The sequence below is a fragment of the Cygnus olor genome, chromosome 1 (assembly GCF_009769625.2).
Source record: "Cygnus olor isolate bCygOlo1 chromosome 1, bCygOlo1.pri.v2, whole genome shotgun sequence".
NCBI classification, from domain to species: Eukaryota; Metazoa; Chordata; class Aves; order Anseriformes; family Anatidae; genus Cygnus; species Cygnus olor.
Genome location: NC_049169.1, coordinates 116496460 through 116516725, shown reverse-complemented (window position 1 = coordinate 116516725; position 20266 = coordinate 116496460). Strand labels below are relative to the sequence as shown.

Sequence of the window (20266 nt, the reverse complement as noted above, 5' to 3'; positions counted from 1 at the left end):
TCAGATTCCACTTGCGTGGTACAACTTAATTTATAAAGTAGTTGAGATAAATACATTAAAAACATTTGTTTGTGTTGTACACAAGTCTAACAAACCATCGCATGCTTTGCTGACTGCAGACTCAGCTCATCAAGTAATGAGGGCCAACACTCCCCCTTCTGCTTTCCTGGTTCATCTCTATCACATCTTCTTCAGCTAAATACAGCCCATTAGCAAAGGAAGACTGGTTGTCTAAGCAGGTGACATACACTAAGATGTAGCAGGAGCCTACCAGTCTGTATACTCTTCAAACTAGGAAGAAAGTTGAAAAGCATCAGCTGTTCTGGCATGTACTGGAGTTCAGCTAGGAGTTTGAGTTAAATTGCAGGACTCACTTCACCTTCTTATGTCTTATTGTAACTCAATTTAACAAAACCTTTACTAAAGTTCATAGTTTACAAGTGGCTGATACTCTTCATCAGCACCCCGTTTTCTAAACCAGCATTAATCCTTCTTTTCATCTATGTTTTAATTTTTATGTTAGGCTCATAAGATGTGTAAGGCAGGGTGTATTTATACATGTTCCCATGTGTTACTATCTCCCATTGCAGTTATATCAGTGACAGATACAACCTTATCATGGTGTTGACCATTAGGTGCTACTAGAACATGCATCATATTGCTACTCGGCTCACTCATGTTTTTATGGTGACATGATGATGTCCCAGGGACCCTGCCTTTAGACAGAAGTTCAAGACTAGATCACATCTAAATCAAACCATTTTAAATAATAATTTTATTACTTTTTATGGCAGGAATGAGCTGGTGGGTTGCATGTTAAATTTTCTCCTCTTCTTCCACCTATCTTGTCTTCCACCCAAAAGACATGGGAAGCTCCATAGTTATGACTTCTCCCCAGAGCCAAAGCTTTGCAAGGTGACTCTACAGCTACTAGATCTCTGCCTTGTTAGAAAAAGCTAAAGACAATAAATATTGCAATAGTCATAAAATGAAAGAATAAGATCACAAAAGCAATGGCAAATTTATTACTAAGTGCTATGCCATGTGATTTTTTATGAGCAGGTAAACTGTAAAAAGGTACAAGGACAAAGAGGAATTCATAGTGCATGACTAGCTTAAGCAGAAGAAAATATAAACTATCATTATTGCTGATCTCTTCCCACATTGCACTTTCACTGCAACTATCTGCTAGTGTTGATTAAAAACGAATGTCTCTTTGTCAGTATGCAGTCTGGAACTGGCACACACGACCTTTCTGTCACTACCACAGCCCAATGCCTAACAGCTGTTGGATCTCACATGAAATAAGTCATCTTCATTTAGGTTCAAGTGGTAGGTCAATTTGCGTGATCGCTGACAATGTGAGCAAGGCTACCTGCCAAAACTGCTATCTTGACAGAAAATGAGAGAACTCCAGTGAAAAATGAAGGGGAAGAGGTGGATATTTTCCTGTGGACAGGGTCCGTACTCTACCTGTTCTCTCAGCAGAGAGTTAAAAATAAATCCTAGGGGTATACAATCATTATTCTCCCCAGATGATAAACTAATGATAAACAGGAACAAATGTAGTTGATGCTGGGATCCAAAGCCACACCGAGGTAAAGTAGCTTAGTCTTTGTGTTTAAAAATTAATAAATCTTTATACTTACACATTTATATAACAAAAATCGCTATACAAAGAATTTAAACAACTAAGTACTAACCATGGAGCCTTCTCCATTCCACTTGTCACCCATCACTGGATCGCATACTGTAACAGAGAACAAATCTAGCTTTAGAGATGGGGGGCAGTCATAGAGGCCCTGGTGGGGGGTAAAAGTTTTAAGTAGCAGTAGCAGCTATGTTACAGCATTGTCCCTTAATAGCTCATACACTCACACAGTTCTTGCAGCATACTTAACCAAAACTTTTTAATTGGTGGCTGAAAGAGTAAGGCAGGTGTAAAAGAAATCTTAAACAGGTATCAGAGGGTTGTAGTCACCCTCTGCTACCTGCTTCCATGTTGTTACATCTGAAAGCGATGAGGATGAGAGGGTCTGATCACTGGGACAGAAGAGGCTTCTGTTATGGAAAATGCACAGAGCCCTCACCTTCACTCCCCAGTCCAAAACTCTGGTGTAGTAATACTACTATGGTGGGAAAGAAACACGGAAGAAGCTAATATTTGTGAAGAGTCCTATTTTTACTTTAGTGTAAAAATATACATGCAAAATGTTGTGTTGTACACATAAAAAGTACGTGTATTAAAATGAAACAAGAAGAAAATCCAGGCCAAAGTACATAAATTCATACTTGATGTACTATTAACACACATTTGGCACAGGTTCTGAATCATCTGCAATATTAACAATGTATCCTAAGTCCCCTCAGTTTCAAAGCAAGAACAGAAACAACCCAGGCTTCTACTTGAAAAAAAATACTGTTCACTGTGTTACAAGAGCTTTCAGCAAGATAAAAAAGAAATACAAATCCCAACATATCAAATCAATGTCCAATTGATACTTAAGGAAGTTTCTATGAGCAACAAGAGAGACATTTGTTTTACATTTTAAAAGTATTTTCCTTACATTATGATCTGTTTATTAAATATAAAGGATCTTAGAAGCTTAGTTATGCTCCCATTATCTGACCACTTCCTTCCTGTTCTATACAGTTAGATATTTCTTTCTGTTCACACTCCAATACAGTTTTTAGTTTTCACTTGCTAGTACAAGACTGTGGAGACCCTGCCAATACAACAGCTTTACTACAGGCTAAAAAGCTATAAAAATCAAGCTCATGGTGATATCTCTGCTACATTTTTCAAAACGAGAACTGTGCTTTATTAATTCTAAGTCCACTATCACACTATGCAGCATTGCACCTTGTAAATCCTGTGAACCGTTCTAGATTCCTGACCACAGGGTTTATTGAACCTGAAGATGCCAAGCTCAAACTCTGATTCACAGCTCTTTATCCCAGTAAATCCCCGCTGACTTTGCTGTGTTACTCTGAACTCTTGCTCAATTCAAGCCTACACCAGTTGTATTCAAAAGTCCTGAAACACTCAGAGAGTCCAAAATGAAAAGAGGGGATTCTTTGCTCTTTGAGCACTCCTGGGTAATCTTAGCACCAGTAACCAAAATTAGAAATCTCTTTAAATTACTAAACTTACAAGGCACATTGGGACTGTTCTTCTGGGATGAAGAAGAAAACATGGCAAGGCTGGATGGGTGAGTCTATCCCGCTTTTGACTGACTTGGAAATCAAGAAGAGGCTTCAGCTATCAGCACTTCCAGCCTATGCCTCAAAACTACGAACAGCAGCAGCCAGCTGGGATTTTACAAGACTTCCTTTGATACAATCACTCCTTAATGCACACACTCTTTTGGATGGCATAATGCAAGACACATACTGAAAGGCGTAGTATCAGAAAGATAAAATCCAACTTCCTCAAAACTTAAGCAATGTTGACATGAAACTTCACTGGTGTCTCAGCTGGTCCCAGACAGATCTGAGCACAAAATGATTGTGAAATGCTGGGTAGCATCAGAACAACGCTTTCATCCTAAAACATGAAAATGATGGGCACATACAACAATGAAGCAGAAAGAATTACACTTCACATCCTTACCATATACTAGGTTTGAATTCTGTTGCTTCAACTCCTGGACAATATCCACCACCATCGCAAGAAATGATGTGTCCCTTGTATAACCTTTGTGAAAAAAGACACTTTTAAAGTTGATTTTCAATAATGTTTTGCTGGTGTATCTATTTATTTATTTATTTATTTAGCATAGAAATTTTGCATACTTCTCATTCTTTGGATCCATGCATATGAAAAGAATGACATTTTAGTATTTTATTCAGGAATAATAGGTGAAAGAAAAGTCAAGACAGTCTCCACTACAAATACAACTTTAAAAATCCATTTGCTAAGTACATCATACATGAAGTGTTCATACAACTTCAAAATGTTTGAATATATATACAAAATAGTCAGGATGTGTTTCCATCACATTAATGCAAGGAAAATTAGTCTTGAACATTTCAGAGCAATGGCCAATATACTAATAAAATTCCTAATCTTAGGCTTAGCAGTGAGATAAGCTGGAAATATGTTATTTTTACATCTCAAGGCCCTAAATGCAATGTTAGCACTACAACATTCTCATTTAATTATCAATTTCTTTAATATACCTTTTTTTATTTATATATTTACTTATTGTATTTATTTTATGTATTAATTTCATTTATAAAACATTAATTAACAAGTGCATTTTCATTTACTCTAGTTCATTTAATAGTATTATTCCAGCGAGGTAGCTTCTTCAACCCTCCAGTTTAGAAGTGCCCATTCTACTAATATATTTAAAAATACATTTTGGAGATTTCCTTTCAGTCGTAAAATTGTTCAATTCTTACATGTTGAGGACAAATGGAAAAAGATTCTAAGATTTTGGGGCAAAATGCTTTGTCTTATTTCCATTAAATGCTGATTATCATTGAAAAAAGACAAGCAAAGATTTTTGTTTTAAATGACCTGTCACAATAGACTGGCTTAAAAACCTATAAAGCCATAGTATGAGTAACATTATTGATAGAGGTACTTCAAAAGCATTACAGAGAACTACAGTTTATCTGGCACCTCAAATGCTCTACTGTAAATGAAACAAATATATGAAGACCTACAATTAACTGACAGTCACAAAAGTTAATGAAGTGTCATTTTATATAATCACCCTAAAGATAATCATTTCCATTTCAGCCAAGATACCTACAGTAATTAGACATGCAATTATAGTCAAATCCTAACTGCTGACAAATTAATTTAAGTGTTTGATTAATCATATCCAGGTCACTGGAGGTAGCAAAGTATGGCTGTGCAACATGGTGAATAACTGTTCCGGTTTGAAGAGAAAAATCTGTCTTTTGGCCCTGAATGAAGAAAGCTGATTTTCAAGTTCAGCCATAACTCAACGCAAGAATACAGAGGGTGTTATTAGATCATAAGAAATGAATGTCATTTCCACCCATTCCTTCTCTTTCTCTACACTTCTCTGTGTCTATACTTTGTCTATACTGGCTACACTGAACAAGTTTTTTAAAGAAACCAGACAAAACACTGAGCCATCTATACATCTATACCCACAAGTCATATTTTATAAGGCATTTAAATATTTTTTGTCTTCAAAATTTTCAAAAGATTTCAATTTTTCTTTCTACTGTTTTTAATCTCTTACATATGCTTTGGCAGTTTAAGACGCTAATAGGAAAGGAGCTGGGGACTCTTCTAAGAGTTGAAAGTAGAATAAAGAAGGAACATTTCAGCAAAAAGAATATTCAAACATTATTTACCAATGCTGTATAGTAACATCTCCTGAAAACTCCTACAATACAGTGAGCTTTTCCTGGAAATGTCCTCTGTGTGACATCTTTCAAGGAAACAAAGGATGTTCTTTCAGTTTGCAATTACAAAGAACCCATTTATGCTGAAATTAATTTCTTAACCTTAGCTCAGTCTATTTTCTTATTTAGTCTCCTTTACTTTGGAAAGATTCCCTGAAACAGAAGGGAAAATAACTTTTCAGTCACGCCATACCCTTCAAGCCAGAATGACTGCTTTGGGGTTATAATCCATCCAGTTAAACTCTCCAGTTTTCCTTTTGTATAAGGAGAGTGCTTTCCTACATGTGGAATCTGTGAAATTAATTAAATCTGGCAATTTATTTCTGTTTACCTTCAAAAAGTGACAGTTCACTGCAATAAAAAAAAAAAAAGATACTGTAATCTAAACCAGATGCATAGCTCTCACCGAGGTGAAACCCCATAATTAATCTACACCAAAGAAGCAGGAACTGGATGAGAAGCAGTTTGTAATAGAAACTACCGATATAATCTCCCCATTCTATTCTATACAACGTTCTACAAGAAGCTTTCTTTGCCTATATTTATAACACCTTCCACCTAGTAGTGCATAAAGTCATTATGTCCTCCAGAACTGTATGCACTTGGAGAAGGTAAAAGGAGCTACGTAGCAACAAGAGCAAAACAAAAATTCATGACAGAGAGAAAAACAAAATCCACCCCTCCTTATGCTTTGCTCTGTATCCAAAGCACAATCCCTTGAAGATCAAGTAGAAAAAACAAGGACAGACAACTGCATATAAGTCATTCTATTATACCACAGAGTGCTACTAATGCAAATTTAGGAGAAAGGGTTAAACCCATGTCTTCAGAATGATTTAAAAAATAATACTCTGACATTCCTCACCCTTTTTTTCTGTAGTCACTCCCAAAACATTAACTATGTCTGTAGAAGACTGGCCTGTACAAGTCTGTAAACTATACCCGAGGATCAATTTACCCACCCAATTACAACCTTCTGGCTGGAGAACACTGGCTTTTTCAAACTAAATAACATGAGCAGTTAGGTCTATAATATACAATTGAAATCACAGGACAAATCTAAGGAGGAAACATGTAATTGCTTGGTTTGGGATAAGGAGGGATATGGTTTATATATCTCTACACTCATTTTACTTTTCACGTGAACTCCAAAGAAACAAGCTCTTCTTACCTGTGAGTACATAATCATACTGGTTGACCTTGTTCAGCTTAAGTCCTTCATACAGTTCATGAAGTTCATCTGAATTTAACACCTGACCCTTCCAGTGTGCATAACCTGCAAAACAAAAGCCAGATAATTTTTCAAGCGCCAGGTTTTCTAATTAGGATCACAGAGATCAAACATACGGAGGAACATCATATGCATCAGGAGGCATTTCTAACTTTCTCTTCTGTAACGCACTACTGCTCAATGAAAGCTGCTGTTGGCAGAACAGTTCCATCCTCAACTTCTTCTTAGCATCTCTGTCTCCCAAAGGAACTGGTATCATTACTCTGGAGTTTCACATCATCCATTTATCAGCACTTCAAGCAGAGTACACATAAGCTCTTGCAAGTTTTCACATGTAGCCTTTACAACTTTTCCTTTCCTGTTTGGAAGGGGACAAACATGTTTGAGACTTCACCGAGGTGAGGCTGCCAGTAAAATCTATTGTTGTTATTTTATGTTATTACAGAAAAAAAAGATTGACAGCAGGATGCCGCATTTAATTATCAGCCATAAACTCTGCACTATGCAGAGCCCAGGTTTCACTCAGAAGAAAACAGGCTTGTAGGTATGGGCTTGTGGGGTCTGTCTGAACACAGGTATGCAGCACTTTGACACCTGACATGGCTTTCACTGGCACCTGCGTATACCTAATAGAGTGACCACAGCAGAATAGCATCATGAGAAGTTCTCTAACTGTACAATTTCATCTGACAGAGTGCCTTCCAAAAATAGGACAATTTTAATGCTGAGAATGCTGGAAGAGGCAAACAAATATCAGAAAGACACTACAAAACAGACAAATAATATCCATACATTATCCTTGAAGGATCTCTAGGAATTATAAGCAAGTATTTTTGGCTGAGAAGTGGGTGGAAAGCAAAGTTATAGGGAAAAGCTGAAATGACTTCAGCAAACAATTGACCAAGCTCCAAGACAGCTAAATTGTCAATAAACAAATAAATAAATAAATAAATTTCACTGTCAGATGCTAAACATTTATTGAAAAATGTAAATGCACCTTTCACCTTGTCATCAAAGCCTGCCTATCTAGATGGCAGCCATCACTCCCTTTTATATATATATGTATATATATATCATCACTCCCTTGTATATATATATGCATATATATATATATGCATATATATATATATATAAATGGCATTTCCTCCAGGACATTAGATGAGGTACCCAAAATTTAAATCTTCCAACCTTCATAAATTCAGGGTTTGTTAAAAAGTTCATCTTTTTATTAACTTGGATTACAAAAAGTGAAACGTTACACTAGTATCTTCTTTCACACCACCCTGTGAGGAGACGATGGTATTTTGTTTTAATTTCTGCTCTTGGAGTTAGAAAATTCTGTGATAAAAACTCTTGGCTTTGATTATCACTCTAAACTGTGTCATTAGAGTAACTGCCAAAAGGTGCCTAGAGCCTAGGATAAATACATTTTTCAGTTTTCGTTCTTACAAATGCAAATACACCCACAGCAGGGTGAGCAGATGGATCATTTTGCTCTCCTCATCTCACAAAGACCTAGTCCCTAAAACATGACTCTCTGCCAGCTGGTGAAGGGACTGACTCACATCAGCCACTCGGATTCTCTCCTTCGCAAATGTTTTTTTAAAAAGTCTTTGTGAAGAAAGGGAGAAAGTGGATTCCCACACGCAGACAGCAGTTCCACTCCAGAATACAGTGATATTCAAAGCAGCAACGTCTTACACATAGGCATGCCTCTAGCTCCAAGCATACAAGGAACCCTTGACTACAGATGACTCAAGCACTTGGCTTGCTTAGGCAACCGTTTGTACTGCCACATCATGGCTTTAGAGAGAAATAATCTGCCCTCTCCTCTTCGCTGAATCTAAATTTCTCTTAGCACTCAAAATCCAGTCCATACAGGGACATGACATGGTCCTTTGTACTCCACTGTGCCCATAATTCATCAGTAAAGTTTAGCTTGTTTCCATAAACATGGAAACTCACTGGCCACATAAGGAGAGAGCAGTTTTCACCAAGAATCACGGTCAGCCAGCAAAAGTGCTGCCATTCATCTTACAGTACACACATACAGCCACACAAATTGCTGCAAATGCAGACAATTGTGATACTCTTGGAAGCTGTTCCTACAAAGCAACCCTGTCCATTCACTATTTAACTATAAGTCACTCTTCCTATGTCAAGCTACCTTACATAGTCAGCGTGCCGGGTCCATGTCACACTGATAATCCACTGAGGGAAAGAAATCAAGTATGGAAACAAAATGTGAGGTAGCAGCCTGCTTAGCTCAGGAACTGGGAAATTACCTAAAAGGGGCAGGGAGATTGTCTGAACAATGAGAATTGTCTCTAGCAATGGCTTCCAAGGGTACCTAAAGGCCCTTTTTCACAATCTGGTAACAAGTGCAATACAATCTAAAATGCAATCACACAACAGCTGGAGGAAAAAAAGCCCTACAGGAGAACTCGGGGAAGCCCCAGCTCCTCAGACAGAAGAAAAAAGGCAATGCCTTCACTGGATCTGCAGGGAACTGGGATTTCATTGGGAGCTGAATTATATTTGAGAAGAGAGAAACGAAAATCAAAATTGACAGTGACGTGGAAACCACTCTAAGCCCTTTCCCCGGGGAATCTTCATATAACATGATGAATAAGGGCGAAATCCCATGACCCTGGTAGGGTCCATGACCCTGATCTTACTCTCCTGATAGAACCTAGAGCCAAAAAGCAGCTTCTGCAGAGGGGCAGAAGAAAATGCCAGCTACTCATGTTTAAAAACGCTTTCAGTGACAGAAGAATGGACACCTTGGGGTCCCAGAAAGAGGGAGAGGGAGTGCTCTGAAAGGGCAAAGGCCTGGGTAAGGTCCGGCAAAAACCCAGACAGATACTGTGAGGTCAAAAATACACGGCATTGCCCTGAACCCAAAGAGACTTAGCAGGGAATGCCAGCAGCAAGCTTCAACATCTTAAAGCCCAATGGCTTTAGGGAAAACCACCAGAGTGGTTGGAAGTAAGGATGATAATGAGGAATCACTGTTCTTCTTGGTTGGACATGAGGGCTTGGCTAGTGAGGAGCACATTTGAAGGCCCAGAATTGCACTGCAAGCCTTGCAAGACCTTAAGGAAATTCAGCTTCCTAGAAAAGTTATCCCTATGACTGCACCACTAAATATGCATATTTGGCAAACAGCAAGAGAAAATTGTAAATCTTCTGTTTAACTGACCACTTGCTATAACTCCTGCTCTGTAATAGGAGCAGAGTGGCACTTAAAACAAAAGTTCAAGGTCTCACAGTATCTGGCTACCTGCGCACATTGTACAAAAACCACAGCCAAGAAAACTTTAGGATGAGTTTCAAGTTTGTACTTGGCAAAACAACTGCATCCCATTTGGAAACTACGCAGGTGGTTAGGTTTAGCAGCTGGATCAATCTATTAATCTTTTATCTGGGATGTTAAGGTCAGATTTTGGCTTGTATCTTCCACAAAGGAAGAAAGATGGGTCCTACCTCCTTCAGTTACAAAACCACTAAATAATTCTACTCAGTGCCAGAATAAGAGAGCAGAGAGAATGCTGCCAGTCACGATACAGCTCTCCAAAACTGCACTTGGCAAAACTGCATCTGGCTCGAGCTGACTGCATTAGTTTTCTGGATTAATAAAAATTTTAAACACATAAAAAATTTTAAACACATTAAACAAATTTTAAACACAAAAATTTTAAACACAGAGTTGAACATAAACCATTAAACATCTGTATACCCCTTCTACTTATCTGTATTATAGCCTTTTATTGCAGTTAAATTTTTTATGCTTGTTTTTAAGCAGCTGAGGGAATGAAAAACTTGTAAGATATGATGCTTCCTGCCTCTAAAATGATAAACTTCCCTCTAAAATGATAAACTTATTCATTAGTCTCCAAGCAAATGTCTTGCTTCACCTGTATCTAAAAGAATAAATAAGAGAAACAGCTAACACTACACCCAAGATACATTTACATACTTTTCTTTCTAACCTTCCTCCAAAGGTACTTTTTTTTTCCTTTAGAACGTATTTATAAGCTTCTTAATTACTTTCAAAAACAATGAGAAAAAGAACAGAATAAAAATCCCAGGCATACCAGAAGAAAAAAAAAAACAAAACAAAACCAAATAAAACCAGTTAAGTATAGCAAGGCGTGTAAGATGTCTTTGTTCTCCAACGCGAAACATTCTGTTCTGAGGTTTGAGTTCTCCTGTGGTGCTCCCTGCAAATCTGTTCCGACGGGCTTCAATAACCAAGTATTTTACACGGGGAAAAGGAAGAAAGATGTAGTGTTTAAGGCACGTGGTGGGCAAGCAATCTGGTTTCAGCTGTGCCACAAAATTCACATGCAAACTCTGCAGATAGCCTGGTCTAAAAACATTACTTAAATCTTCAGCTATCAGGAGGGCTTCAACAGAACCAGAAATAGAGTACCTAATTTCCCCCTGGACAGAACTAGAGGATTATTTACAGCTGGTCAATGTGGGAGGAAAATATTACCACTGTTAGGCAAAAGTGGGGATTTTTTTCTGTTTGTCCCACACATCACAGGCGTGAATGAGTGCATATGGGTGGCAGACCGTGAAGAATCACATCAACAATATATAACTATAATTTCTCATGTATCAGACCTACCAATCAATCCAACCACGCACTACACACCCACTAAGTGGAAGACAAAAGTGTTTTGCTTTAAAAAAAAAAAAGGGGGGTGGGAACAGGCTATTTGTTCTGGAACAACTTCAAAGGTAAGATTTAGATGGCTAAGTAAGCACATTATATGCTTATCATTAACAAAAATACAAATCACTTAAGAATTAAAGACGCACCCTCCAAAAATAAACAATGATGCAGTCAAAAAAAGACAACCTAGATTTTTATTTTTGCATATTAGGCAATGAGATGCTTTTGCAAACAAAACAGTAATAGAATAAAAAGCCCAAAATCTCTGTAGGTTGCATGACAGCTTTTTTTTTTTTTTATTTGTACAAGAAGCACGATGCCATTCAAGGGTGAGTCACCTAATCATAGCGTAAAAGTTCCTCACCAAGCAATATGACAAACTGTTCTCCCAGGGGAGCTGACTTAAAACACATTTTCTGAATTTCAGGATTATCAGAGACTAAAGAAGGCTGAATTTTCTGAGCAGAAGTCAGCAGAAATAGCCCTGAGGTATCTTAATCATTTAAAAACAGGGCAAAAAAAGAGCTATAATGATTCACTGAAGAAGGCCTGTTAGTCATGAATTCTCCCTGTGTTCTATCTTTCACTGACATGACCAAGTTTAAAGATGGAGATGAGGAAAGAAAGAAGGCCATGTCCAAACACCACGTCACACACTTTGCTACCTTTGCCCCCTCTGGCATGTTGCACTCTTTTAGAAACCAGCGTTCCCAGCTAGACTTTGAAGCACAAGTTTACTCCTCAGCTTTAATCATGACCACAGCAAAGTTTCTCATAAGATGCTGTTCTCCTAAGTAAATCACCAGTTTTCTTCCCAGTTTATCCAGCACATGATCCCTGTGCGTTGTGGCACTGCTCCAGATGCAAGTCACAGCCCAACAAAGCACATCCTGTTCACTAGTCCCAGCAGTAGCACAGGCTGCACGTACATTGACTTGTGTGCAGGCATGCATAAATAAATGTTCAGGCTGGACAAAAGTCTCTGTGAGGACACCACTGGATGTTCCTCTAGCATAGGGAAGGTGCAAAGCCCTCTGGCTTTGCAAAACTGGGCTTAGAATCTACGACTTCAGAAAGGGTGGAAAAGATTTCATGGAAAAACGAGTGCTAGAAAATTAGACGTCATAAAAGAGAATACGTCCCCTTCCTTTCTTTTCCATTCCCTCTTTTTTCATCCAAATAACCAAAACTTCTAAATAGAACCTCCTTTTATTTACTCTTGACAAGTGCCAAGGACTTACTGTATTTTGATTTTCTTCTGAAAACTTTGTTTCCCAAAATCAAGAGATTGTACACCAGTCTTTGTTGTTTTGCTTTTTTTTTTTTTTTTTACCACATTTACTAAGACAATCAAGACTAAAGAAAAAAAAAAAACAAACTGATAACATGACTCCTAAATTCCAGAAGACAAATTAAAAGTTCCAAATATTTTAAAGGCTTGTGATCTCAGAGACATTTTTAGTTTTTGGAAGTTCATTTAGGCCTTCTTAAAAATAAATAAATAAATAAATTGCTAATTTATTGTTCCTTCTACAATCTTCATTGTCTGGTCATCCTACTGGTAATGTAATTTACCTACCTTCAGACACATTCAGTCTTTGGTCCAATATAAGCTCTATAAAGCTCTTTTAATGCCCTATGAAATTGTTTTATTCTTAAAACTGAAAGCCAACAAATGACAGGTGCTAACCCATTTTCAGTTTTTAGTTATTACTTCAGGTGAAAAAATTGCTTAATTCCTGGATGATTACAACAGTTTTACCCAGCTATCAAAAATGAAACAAAAGAAAACAAAATAACAAAATCTCAAACTCCAAAACCAAATATATTAATGAAATAGGTTGATCAAAACATCTCTTAAAGCATGATCAAACCTTTGTACTGTGCCAAAGGTTGCAAGCAGAATAAATAGCTTTTTGCCTGAGCCAGGAAAGAACCCCCAAGTCTTTGTTTAATTATTACTTCTTTCATGCCTTTCCTCAACAAGAAGAGATGGCTTTCTACCTACCTTTGAAGTATTTGTTTCCTTTTTCCAGGGTGAAACCCTGCTGATATGAAATTCCTTCCATGATAGGAACATCTTACAAGCTTTTGAAAGCTGCCTGGAAATGAACATGCTACGAGAAAACAGAGGCTTCCCGATCTGCTCTCTGTTCCTTTATGTTCCAAAATTTAGCAGCTGATTAATACAGTTGTACCTCTAAGAGACTAGGATATTATCTAAGTATTTGTCTTTTTTTTTTTGTCAGAAACCACTTTGCTCTTTTTTAAGTCACTGAAGTCAAGATTTGTTCCTTGATTTTACCTAGAGTACATCTCCCCTCAAACAATCTGCCACCACCATTACAGTAGATGTGTCTCCATTGATTCAAAAATAGCAAGGCACTTGGAGCTCCTTTATGGGTGAAAAGTTTTTTTAAATAAAGAAATTTCATCTTTCTTTTGAAAAATAAAGTTTTCTAGCACTATGCATATTAAAAAGTCTAAAAGTATGATGCAAGTACATCATATTTTGTTCATGTTCAGGCTTAGGACTCAAGTAAAAATACACCCAAATGTATTAACACCTCATCCCTCCCTCCAAAATGTGATTTTAGGATAATTGCTCACCTTCTGGATGGGCACAAAGAGTGGGAATGTTTTGGTTAGCTCGGTATTATTCTGATGTTTGTGGTTGGTAATGTGATTATGAGCATCACATTACATACAGTACAGAATGCAGTACTGAAGACTTCCCTGTTCACAGAACTGGCTGTGTAGCTGGCCATAGTTGTGTTATCTCACTGTCTGAGCTAATTATATTACTGCCTAATAAAAGAAACTCACACTCTGAAGTAGCGGAACAGGCCATTACCATGTCATATCATGCTCTAATCCCAAATCCACAGACTTCTGAGAGACTTGAAAATTACATTTATGTCTGATATCCTGAAAATGGGAGTGAAAGAGAACTCCTTTCCACTGTCATGCGATAAGCTGAGCCACACGTTGAGTACAGCCAAGTGATGGTGCAGTGGTGTCTTTAAGGTACATGTAAATATTTTACCTGTATGGTTTGAAAACTGGACTGAGTTCACAGTGTCAACTTCAAATCCCAAAACCTGTAACAAAACACAGCAATATTTCTTTTACTAATACAGCTTTGTCAATATGTTACTGGAATCACAAAACATAAGACAGCTTTCTTATTTCTCAGAGCACATATAAAAATTTTTAGTGCTGTTTCACAGTGAAAGCTGAGTCAACATACATGCAACATAAACAAACAATGCAGTACTTTAGCACAGAATGGAAAAAGTGACATTGGCAACAACATCAGAAAAACAGAGCCCTGAATCCTCAGGCAAGAGTTCATCTGGGGACAAGGATGGAGAGGTTGTCCCAGCAGCAATGACAGAAGCCACGAAGAAAGCCTTGGCTAGTTTTTCTTGGCAAGAAAAGCAGTCTGAATTTCAAGGTAATAAATGAATGCAAAATATGGAGGGAGGATGCTGCTCATATTTCAGAAAGCCAATCTTTCTAAAAAAAGGACAGAAGAATCCTTAAATGGGATCAATGTGATAAGCAATACTTGGATTTCACAAGTAGGTTCTTTACAGCTTAGTGCTAAGAGAATAGAAAGAAATCAGAGAGAATTAATTTGGGGAAAATTAGGCAATCAAAGGGAAAGAGCTTCTAAAAGGACAAACTAAAAAAAAAAAAAAAAAGCCTAAAGCATGCTCCAAACCCATCTGCTACCTTGCATTACCAGCAATCCAAATACTGAAAGAAATAATTTGCTAGTGCTATCAACAAACATTCCTGCTGCCCAAAAAGAGATAAATATTTTGAAAATAAGAACACCAAGTCAGGAGAAAACTAACGAGGATTATTAGCCTGATAATACCTGTTCAATAGAATTAGGGATTACTGTTCAAGCCATTTTTAGACATTTTTGTCTACAACCAGAGAAATTCTAATGCAACAGTGACATAACAGTCTGACATTTAATATTTGCTTTCACATCCTACTTGCTCTGAGTAAGAATTCTCCTCAAAAGAAGAGCTGCTATATATGGCTCAGTGAGTCATACCAGGAGATAACAGTAACGATGCATCACTGTTCATGATCCATTTTCAGGCAATTTGCTGAGGAGGGGGGAATGAATAAATGAGGCTTTTACCAGTCACGTTTTTCCCTGAGAAGCACATCTCTCTCTCTTTTCATCACGAAGGCAACCCCTTCACATGCATTAAAAACCTCTGTGTGTATCGTACCAGACATGAGATTTCCTCAGTGCTTGTACTTTCTCCCTCACATAAAACCATTAAGTAACAAGCCCCTTATTTCAAACCCTGGGTCATTACAAGATGGAGGTATGTGCTGCAATGGATAGCTCCTTCTGCCTGCAGGCACTGCACTTCTGTCGTGCTACAGCTCAGTGTCTAAATGGGTCTTACTAAGTCTCTTACTGCAACATTTAATAAAGCTTTCTGTTCATTCTTAACTAGGTAGCTAAGTAATCTTACATTAATGACAGACAGAATGGTGGGTTGTCTCTGCCTGATCAAGTTAAAATTAAATTCAGCTTCTACTCTTGTTCCAGTTTCTTGTTTCCTCTTGGTAGATTTTATTTTAAAGACCAAGGAATGAACGAGGTGAGAACATGGCAATACTACTACAACCTTAACCTTGATGTCTGCATGTGCATTTTTGCTTATTAACAGGAAACACATTTAAATTACTTATTTTAATTCACTTATTTAAAATCGATTCACTTTGGTTACTGTCTTATCTACACATAGAAACAAACCTACATTCATGTTTCTGAAGTAAATACATACATAAATGTCAGATAAATCGTCACCTCAGCACTTCCTCTTATTTTATAGGCAATCAAAATGCAGTAATTCAGCAAAATGCAGGTGAAATGGCAATTAACTATAAGGTTAGATCCACACAGCAGTTTTGCGGTGTTCAGTCAACAGAGCACAACTTCAAGCTGGTAATGGTTTATCATGGTTCACTGAAGTGTGCAGCTGTCTCTGTGCTTGGCTTGATAAATACGGCAGAAGCCACATACATGCCACTTTGCCAGCTCCACCAGTGTGACAAATGCCTTTACTGACATACCGACAGTTTCACCTCATACCCGCTGATACACCACATTTCTACTGTTTCCTGAATTTCTTTGCGTATCAGCCTCTTACGTACACAAAACAACCCAACTTTGGATCTTAAAACACTGCCTGGTCTCTGTGTGTGTATATGCACGCATGTGTTCCTCTCACTTCTGTGTAAACAAGCTGAAGGAAACCACTGCTTGGATTTTGCCTACATCAGAACTAACACCTTCAGAAACTAGGCCCTGGAGCGTGCCCAGAGAAGGGCTACGAAGCTGGTGAAGAGCCTGGAGCACAAGTCCTGTGAGGAGCGGCTGAGGGAACTGGGGTTGTTTAGCCTGAGGAAGAGGAGGCTCAGGGGAGACCTTATTGCTCTCTACAGCTACCTGAAAGGAAGGTGTGGGGAGCTGGGGGTCGGCGTCTTCTCACAGATAACTAGTGACAGGACTAGAGGGAATGGCCTTGAGTTGTGCCAGGGGAGGTTCAGGTTAGAAGTTAGGAGACATTTCTTCTCAGAAAGAGCAGTCAGGCATTGGGACGGGTTGCCCAGGGAGGTGGTGGAGTCACCGTCCCTGGGGAAGGTCAAGGAAAGGCTTAGGGACATGGTTTAGTGGGTGACATGGGTGGTAGGGGGATGGTTGGACCAGATGATCTTAGAGGTCTTTTCCAACCTTAATGATTCTGTGATTCTATTTGATTAGTGTGAGGAGTGAACTTACTACGGAATGCACAATAATGCTTCATTTATTGCTTCCCATATGTGCTTGTAAATAGTGTGTACCTGGCGTTGCTTCCCCTGTCCCCCTCTAAGAAGGGTCCTATGGTGACAGTCCTGCCACCGGTTTTGGAAATGTGGGTTTCAGCAGATACTTTTCAAGTGTCCATGCTCCAGCTACCAGGGAGACACATCTCCCACATTATCCTTATCCCCTTTTTCAGATGACCTGGCCTCTCACAGACCCTCCAGAGACCACTTTCTGCTTTCCCTCACCTCCTTCTACTGTCGGTCTGTAAAAATATCATTTGCCCACAGAGCTGCAAATCCTGGGCGAATCTAAACCCACAGCCTGTTTGGGTAAGGATGATAAGCACATTTCAAAGGAAAAAGATAACTGAGTTCATCCCAAATCTCTCAGCCTTCAGTTTAAGCGCATGTCAGACAAAGTTCTTCTTAGTTAAGAAACTCAGGTTGCCTCTATCACGTCATATAGTGATGTTTACTTTGACGCAAGTCTCAGAGGGAAATGGGCAATTTCAACATTTTTTTAAGTATCTTCACCAAAGGAGGCAGAACTGCTACATTTCTAAAATTAAATCACAAAACATCAAGAATAGAGGAGTCTTGTGTTTGGAAGGCATGGCTGGCAGAGCTGAATGACAGATTTCAGGAAAATATTTGGAAGATTAAATAAAATACACACACTGGACCAGAATGCATTTCAAGAAAGAGCTGGCATGAAAAACATACTCCAGCATTATGAATGAGATCCAATGAGGCTGAGCGCTTCCTCACAAATAACTGAAGGAAAGGGCCAAATGTCATCCAGTCCTGTCAGCCCCCAGTGCACAAAGTGCCCTTCCAGCCTCAGGAACAGCAGATGCATCATCTGTGCAGCACCAGGTCTACAGATCTACAAGACGACATCTCCCAGCTAGCAAGGGGGTTCAAGAGAAAAATCAACACAATAGAAAGGAAGATACTTTAAAATACACAAACAACATTTTAAAATGTTGACTCTTTTTGGAAAAAAAGAGCCAAAAGCATCGCTTTCCTAAAAGCACAGAAGTAATTTAAACTTATATCCAAGCAAATAAAAAGACAAAAAAAAAGATTTCCCTGAAGTCCCAGATAGATAGAAAAGATCTTGTTGTATAAATATATACACAGTTAGTTCCTAGTTCTGGTTCACCTCCAAAAATGCAACCTTTTGGATTTGCCAATGTTAATGCATTTCTTGGTGAGATAGAGCTTTGTTTAAAATTTACTTTCTGTCTTCCTTTCCATTCTAAAAAACTTTTCAATCATATATACGCTGAAAGATGCTATCCCCTCACTGCAAAGAGCTAGTAACACACTGCAAAGAGCTAGTAACAAAAAGACTGTTAGAAATGACAGATTAGAAACATACTTTTCCTTCAAGAGGTAAAAGTTGTGCCTGTTGTATAAGGGAGGATTGTCAAAACAAGAAAACTGTTCTATGTTACAGAAAACGTGACCGTAGCAAGAGATATTAAAGATTTTGAATGTAACATCTCAAATTCAGCTTTAACAATTGTTAAGCTTTGTTTTTATATTTGTATAAATCACATTATGTACCAATGGTCTGAAGACAAATACAAGCAACTATTTTAAACTCGTAATCCTATTTGCTATATGATTGGTAATATCACTTGAGACAGAAAACGGCTAACTTTCAAGATTAGCTGGGCTGCAGACTAAATACTAATATAAATTCTCATTTAATAGTTTTATTTACTCTGAGGAATGCTTTTGAGAAATGATAAAAGCTGTTTCTGCATAAAATCTGTATTGCAATTTTACCATGCTTCTCTGGAGAAAAAAAAAATTAAAAAAAAGTTTTCAAAAGTATCACACTTCAAAGTATTCCAAACTTACCCTTTTCTCTCTTTGCATTCAGTTTGGGAAAAAAAAAAAAAAGGAAGGAAGACAAATCTGTGTGTATCCACATGTAAATGACACCAAACGTATCATCACTTGTTTCCCATCCTGAAGTTTTGGTTCTAAGGATAAAATCCAGCACAATGGTATATTTACACTATTAACTATGCTGGCTTTGTCAGTAAAGACACTGCGTTCTTCATTGTTAAACGGGCAATGGACCAATTTAACTAGAATGCTTTAGTTTGTACTTAATTCAGACAATCTTAGAGAACAATGACCTAGTTCTGCTGGAATGAAATTCAATTAAAAATACCTCTCTACTTTGCAGCATAGTCTGTACGTGCCTTCAACGGTGTTTCATTTTACAGTCCAAAACTAAGAATACCAAGCAGTACTGCAACTCAAGTTGGAGGAAAAATCTGCAACAATGAGTGAAAGGCAGAAAGAAAAGCAGTGTGAGGGAAAAATAAAAGATTATATAAGACTATGTAAACTGCTTACACTTTTCTTCCATATTACTCATGTCCCCTAACAAATGTTCACAGGTTGCTACCTGGATTTCACGAAGCAAAACAGAGACCTCCACCCAAAGTCTCCAGTTTCTTCAAAGTTCCTGATTTTGGAAAATGTTAGTTTTACCATACCAGACAAACACAGCAAAACCAATTTTTCCAAGTGATCCCATAAACCAGAAAGTTTGTAAACCACAAATCCAGAGAAAATATCAGAAGTCAGAGCTGTAAACCAAGCTCTGTCTATCATTCATGAAAATTCATTTGTTGTGAACATAAGGTACCTTATTTCTTGTATGTACAATTAGAGCTTCATATCCAGATCTGAGTTACAAATGTGTCACTGGTGAAAATCTCGCTATACAAATTGTTTGTTCACAACTCTAAAAGGTGATTTTATTTCCAAGGGAAATGCAATTTGGCAAGAAAATGGCATTGGCTAAGGAGAAAGGACAAGATTCTGCTAAATAAATTCTGCTAACCAGACGCTCAAGCTAAGAGAGACTTTTGGACTCCACTTTTGAAAAGAGGATTTGACTTCAATGCACCTAGTTCTCCCCAAAATAAATCCAGCATTAACTCCCTTGCATATCAACTCTTCTAGTTTTAACTAGATGTTCATATTATATGGAAGGCTTATGGAAAAAGGATGAGACTTTCAACGAGCATTTAAATGATGAAAGGTAGATAACGCCCCATCCTTTATGCCAATGGGTGGAAATG

The 20266-nt window shown here is 37.9% G+C and overlaps 1 protein-coding gene across 1 annotated transcript in view; it reads right to left on the bottom strand.

Moving 5' to 3' along the window:
- PDXK (pyridoxal kinase) overlaps nucleotides 1-20266 on the bottom strand; it is a 52511-nt gene that overhangs the window by 16678 nt on the left and 15567 nt on the right. Inside the window, exons 2-5 of the mRNA XM_040545436.1 lie at nucleotides 14353-14407; nucleotides 6563-6667; nucleotides 3614-3697; nucleotides 1704-1750 (exon numbers count right to left, since the gene is read on the bottom strand). Of these exons, the coding sequence (XP_040401370.1) occupies nucleotides 1704-1750; nucleotides 3614-3697; nucleotides 6563-6667; nucleotides 14353-14407 (291 nt within the window). The remainder of the gene's footprint in view (nucleotides 1-1703; nucleotides 1751-3613; nucleotides 3698-6562; nucleotides 6668-14352; nucleotides 14408-20266) is intronic.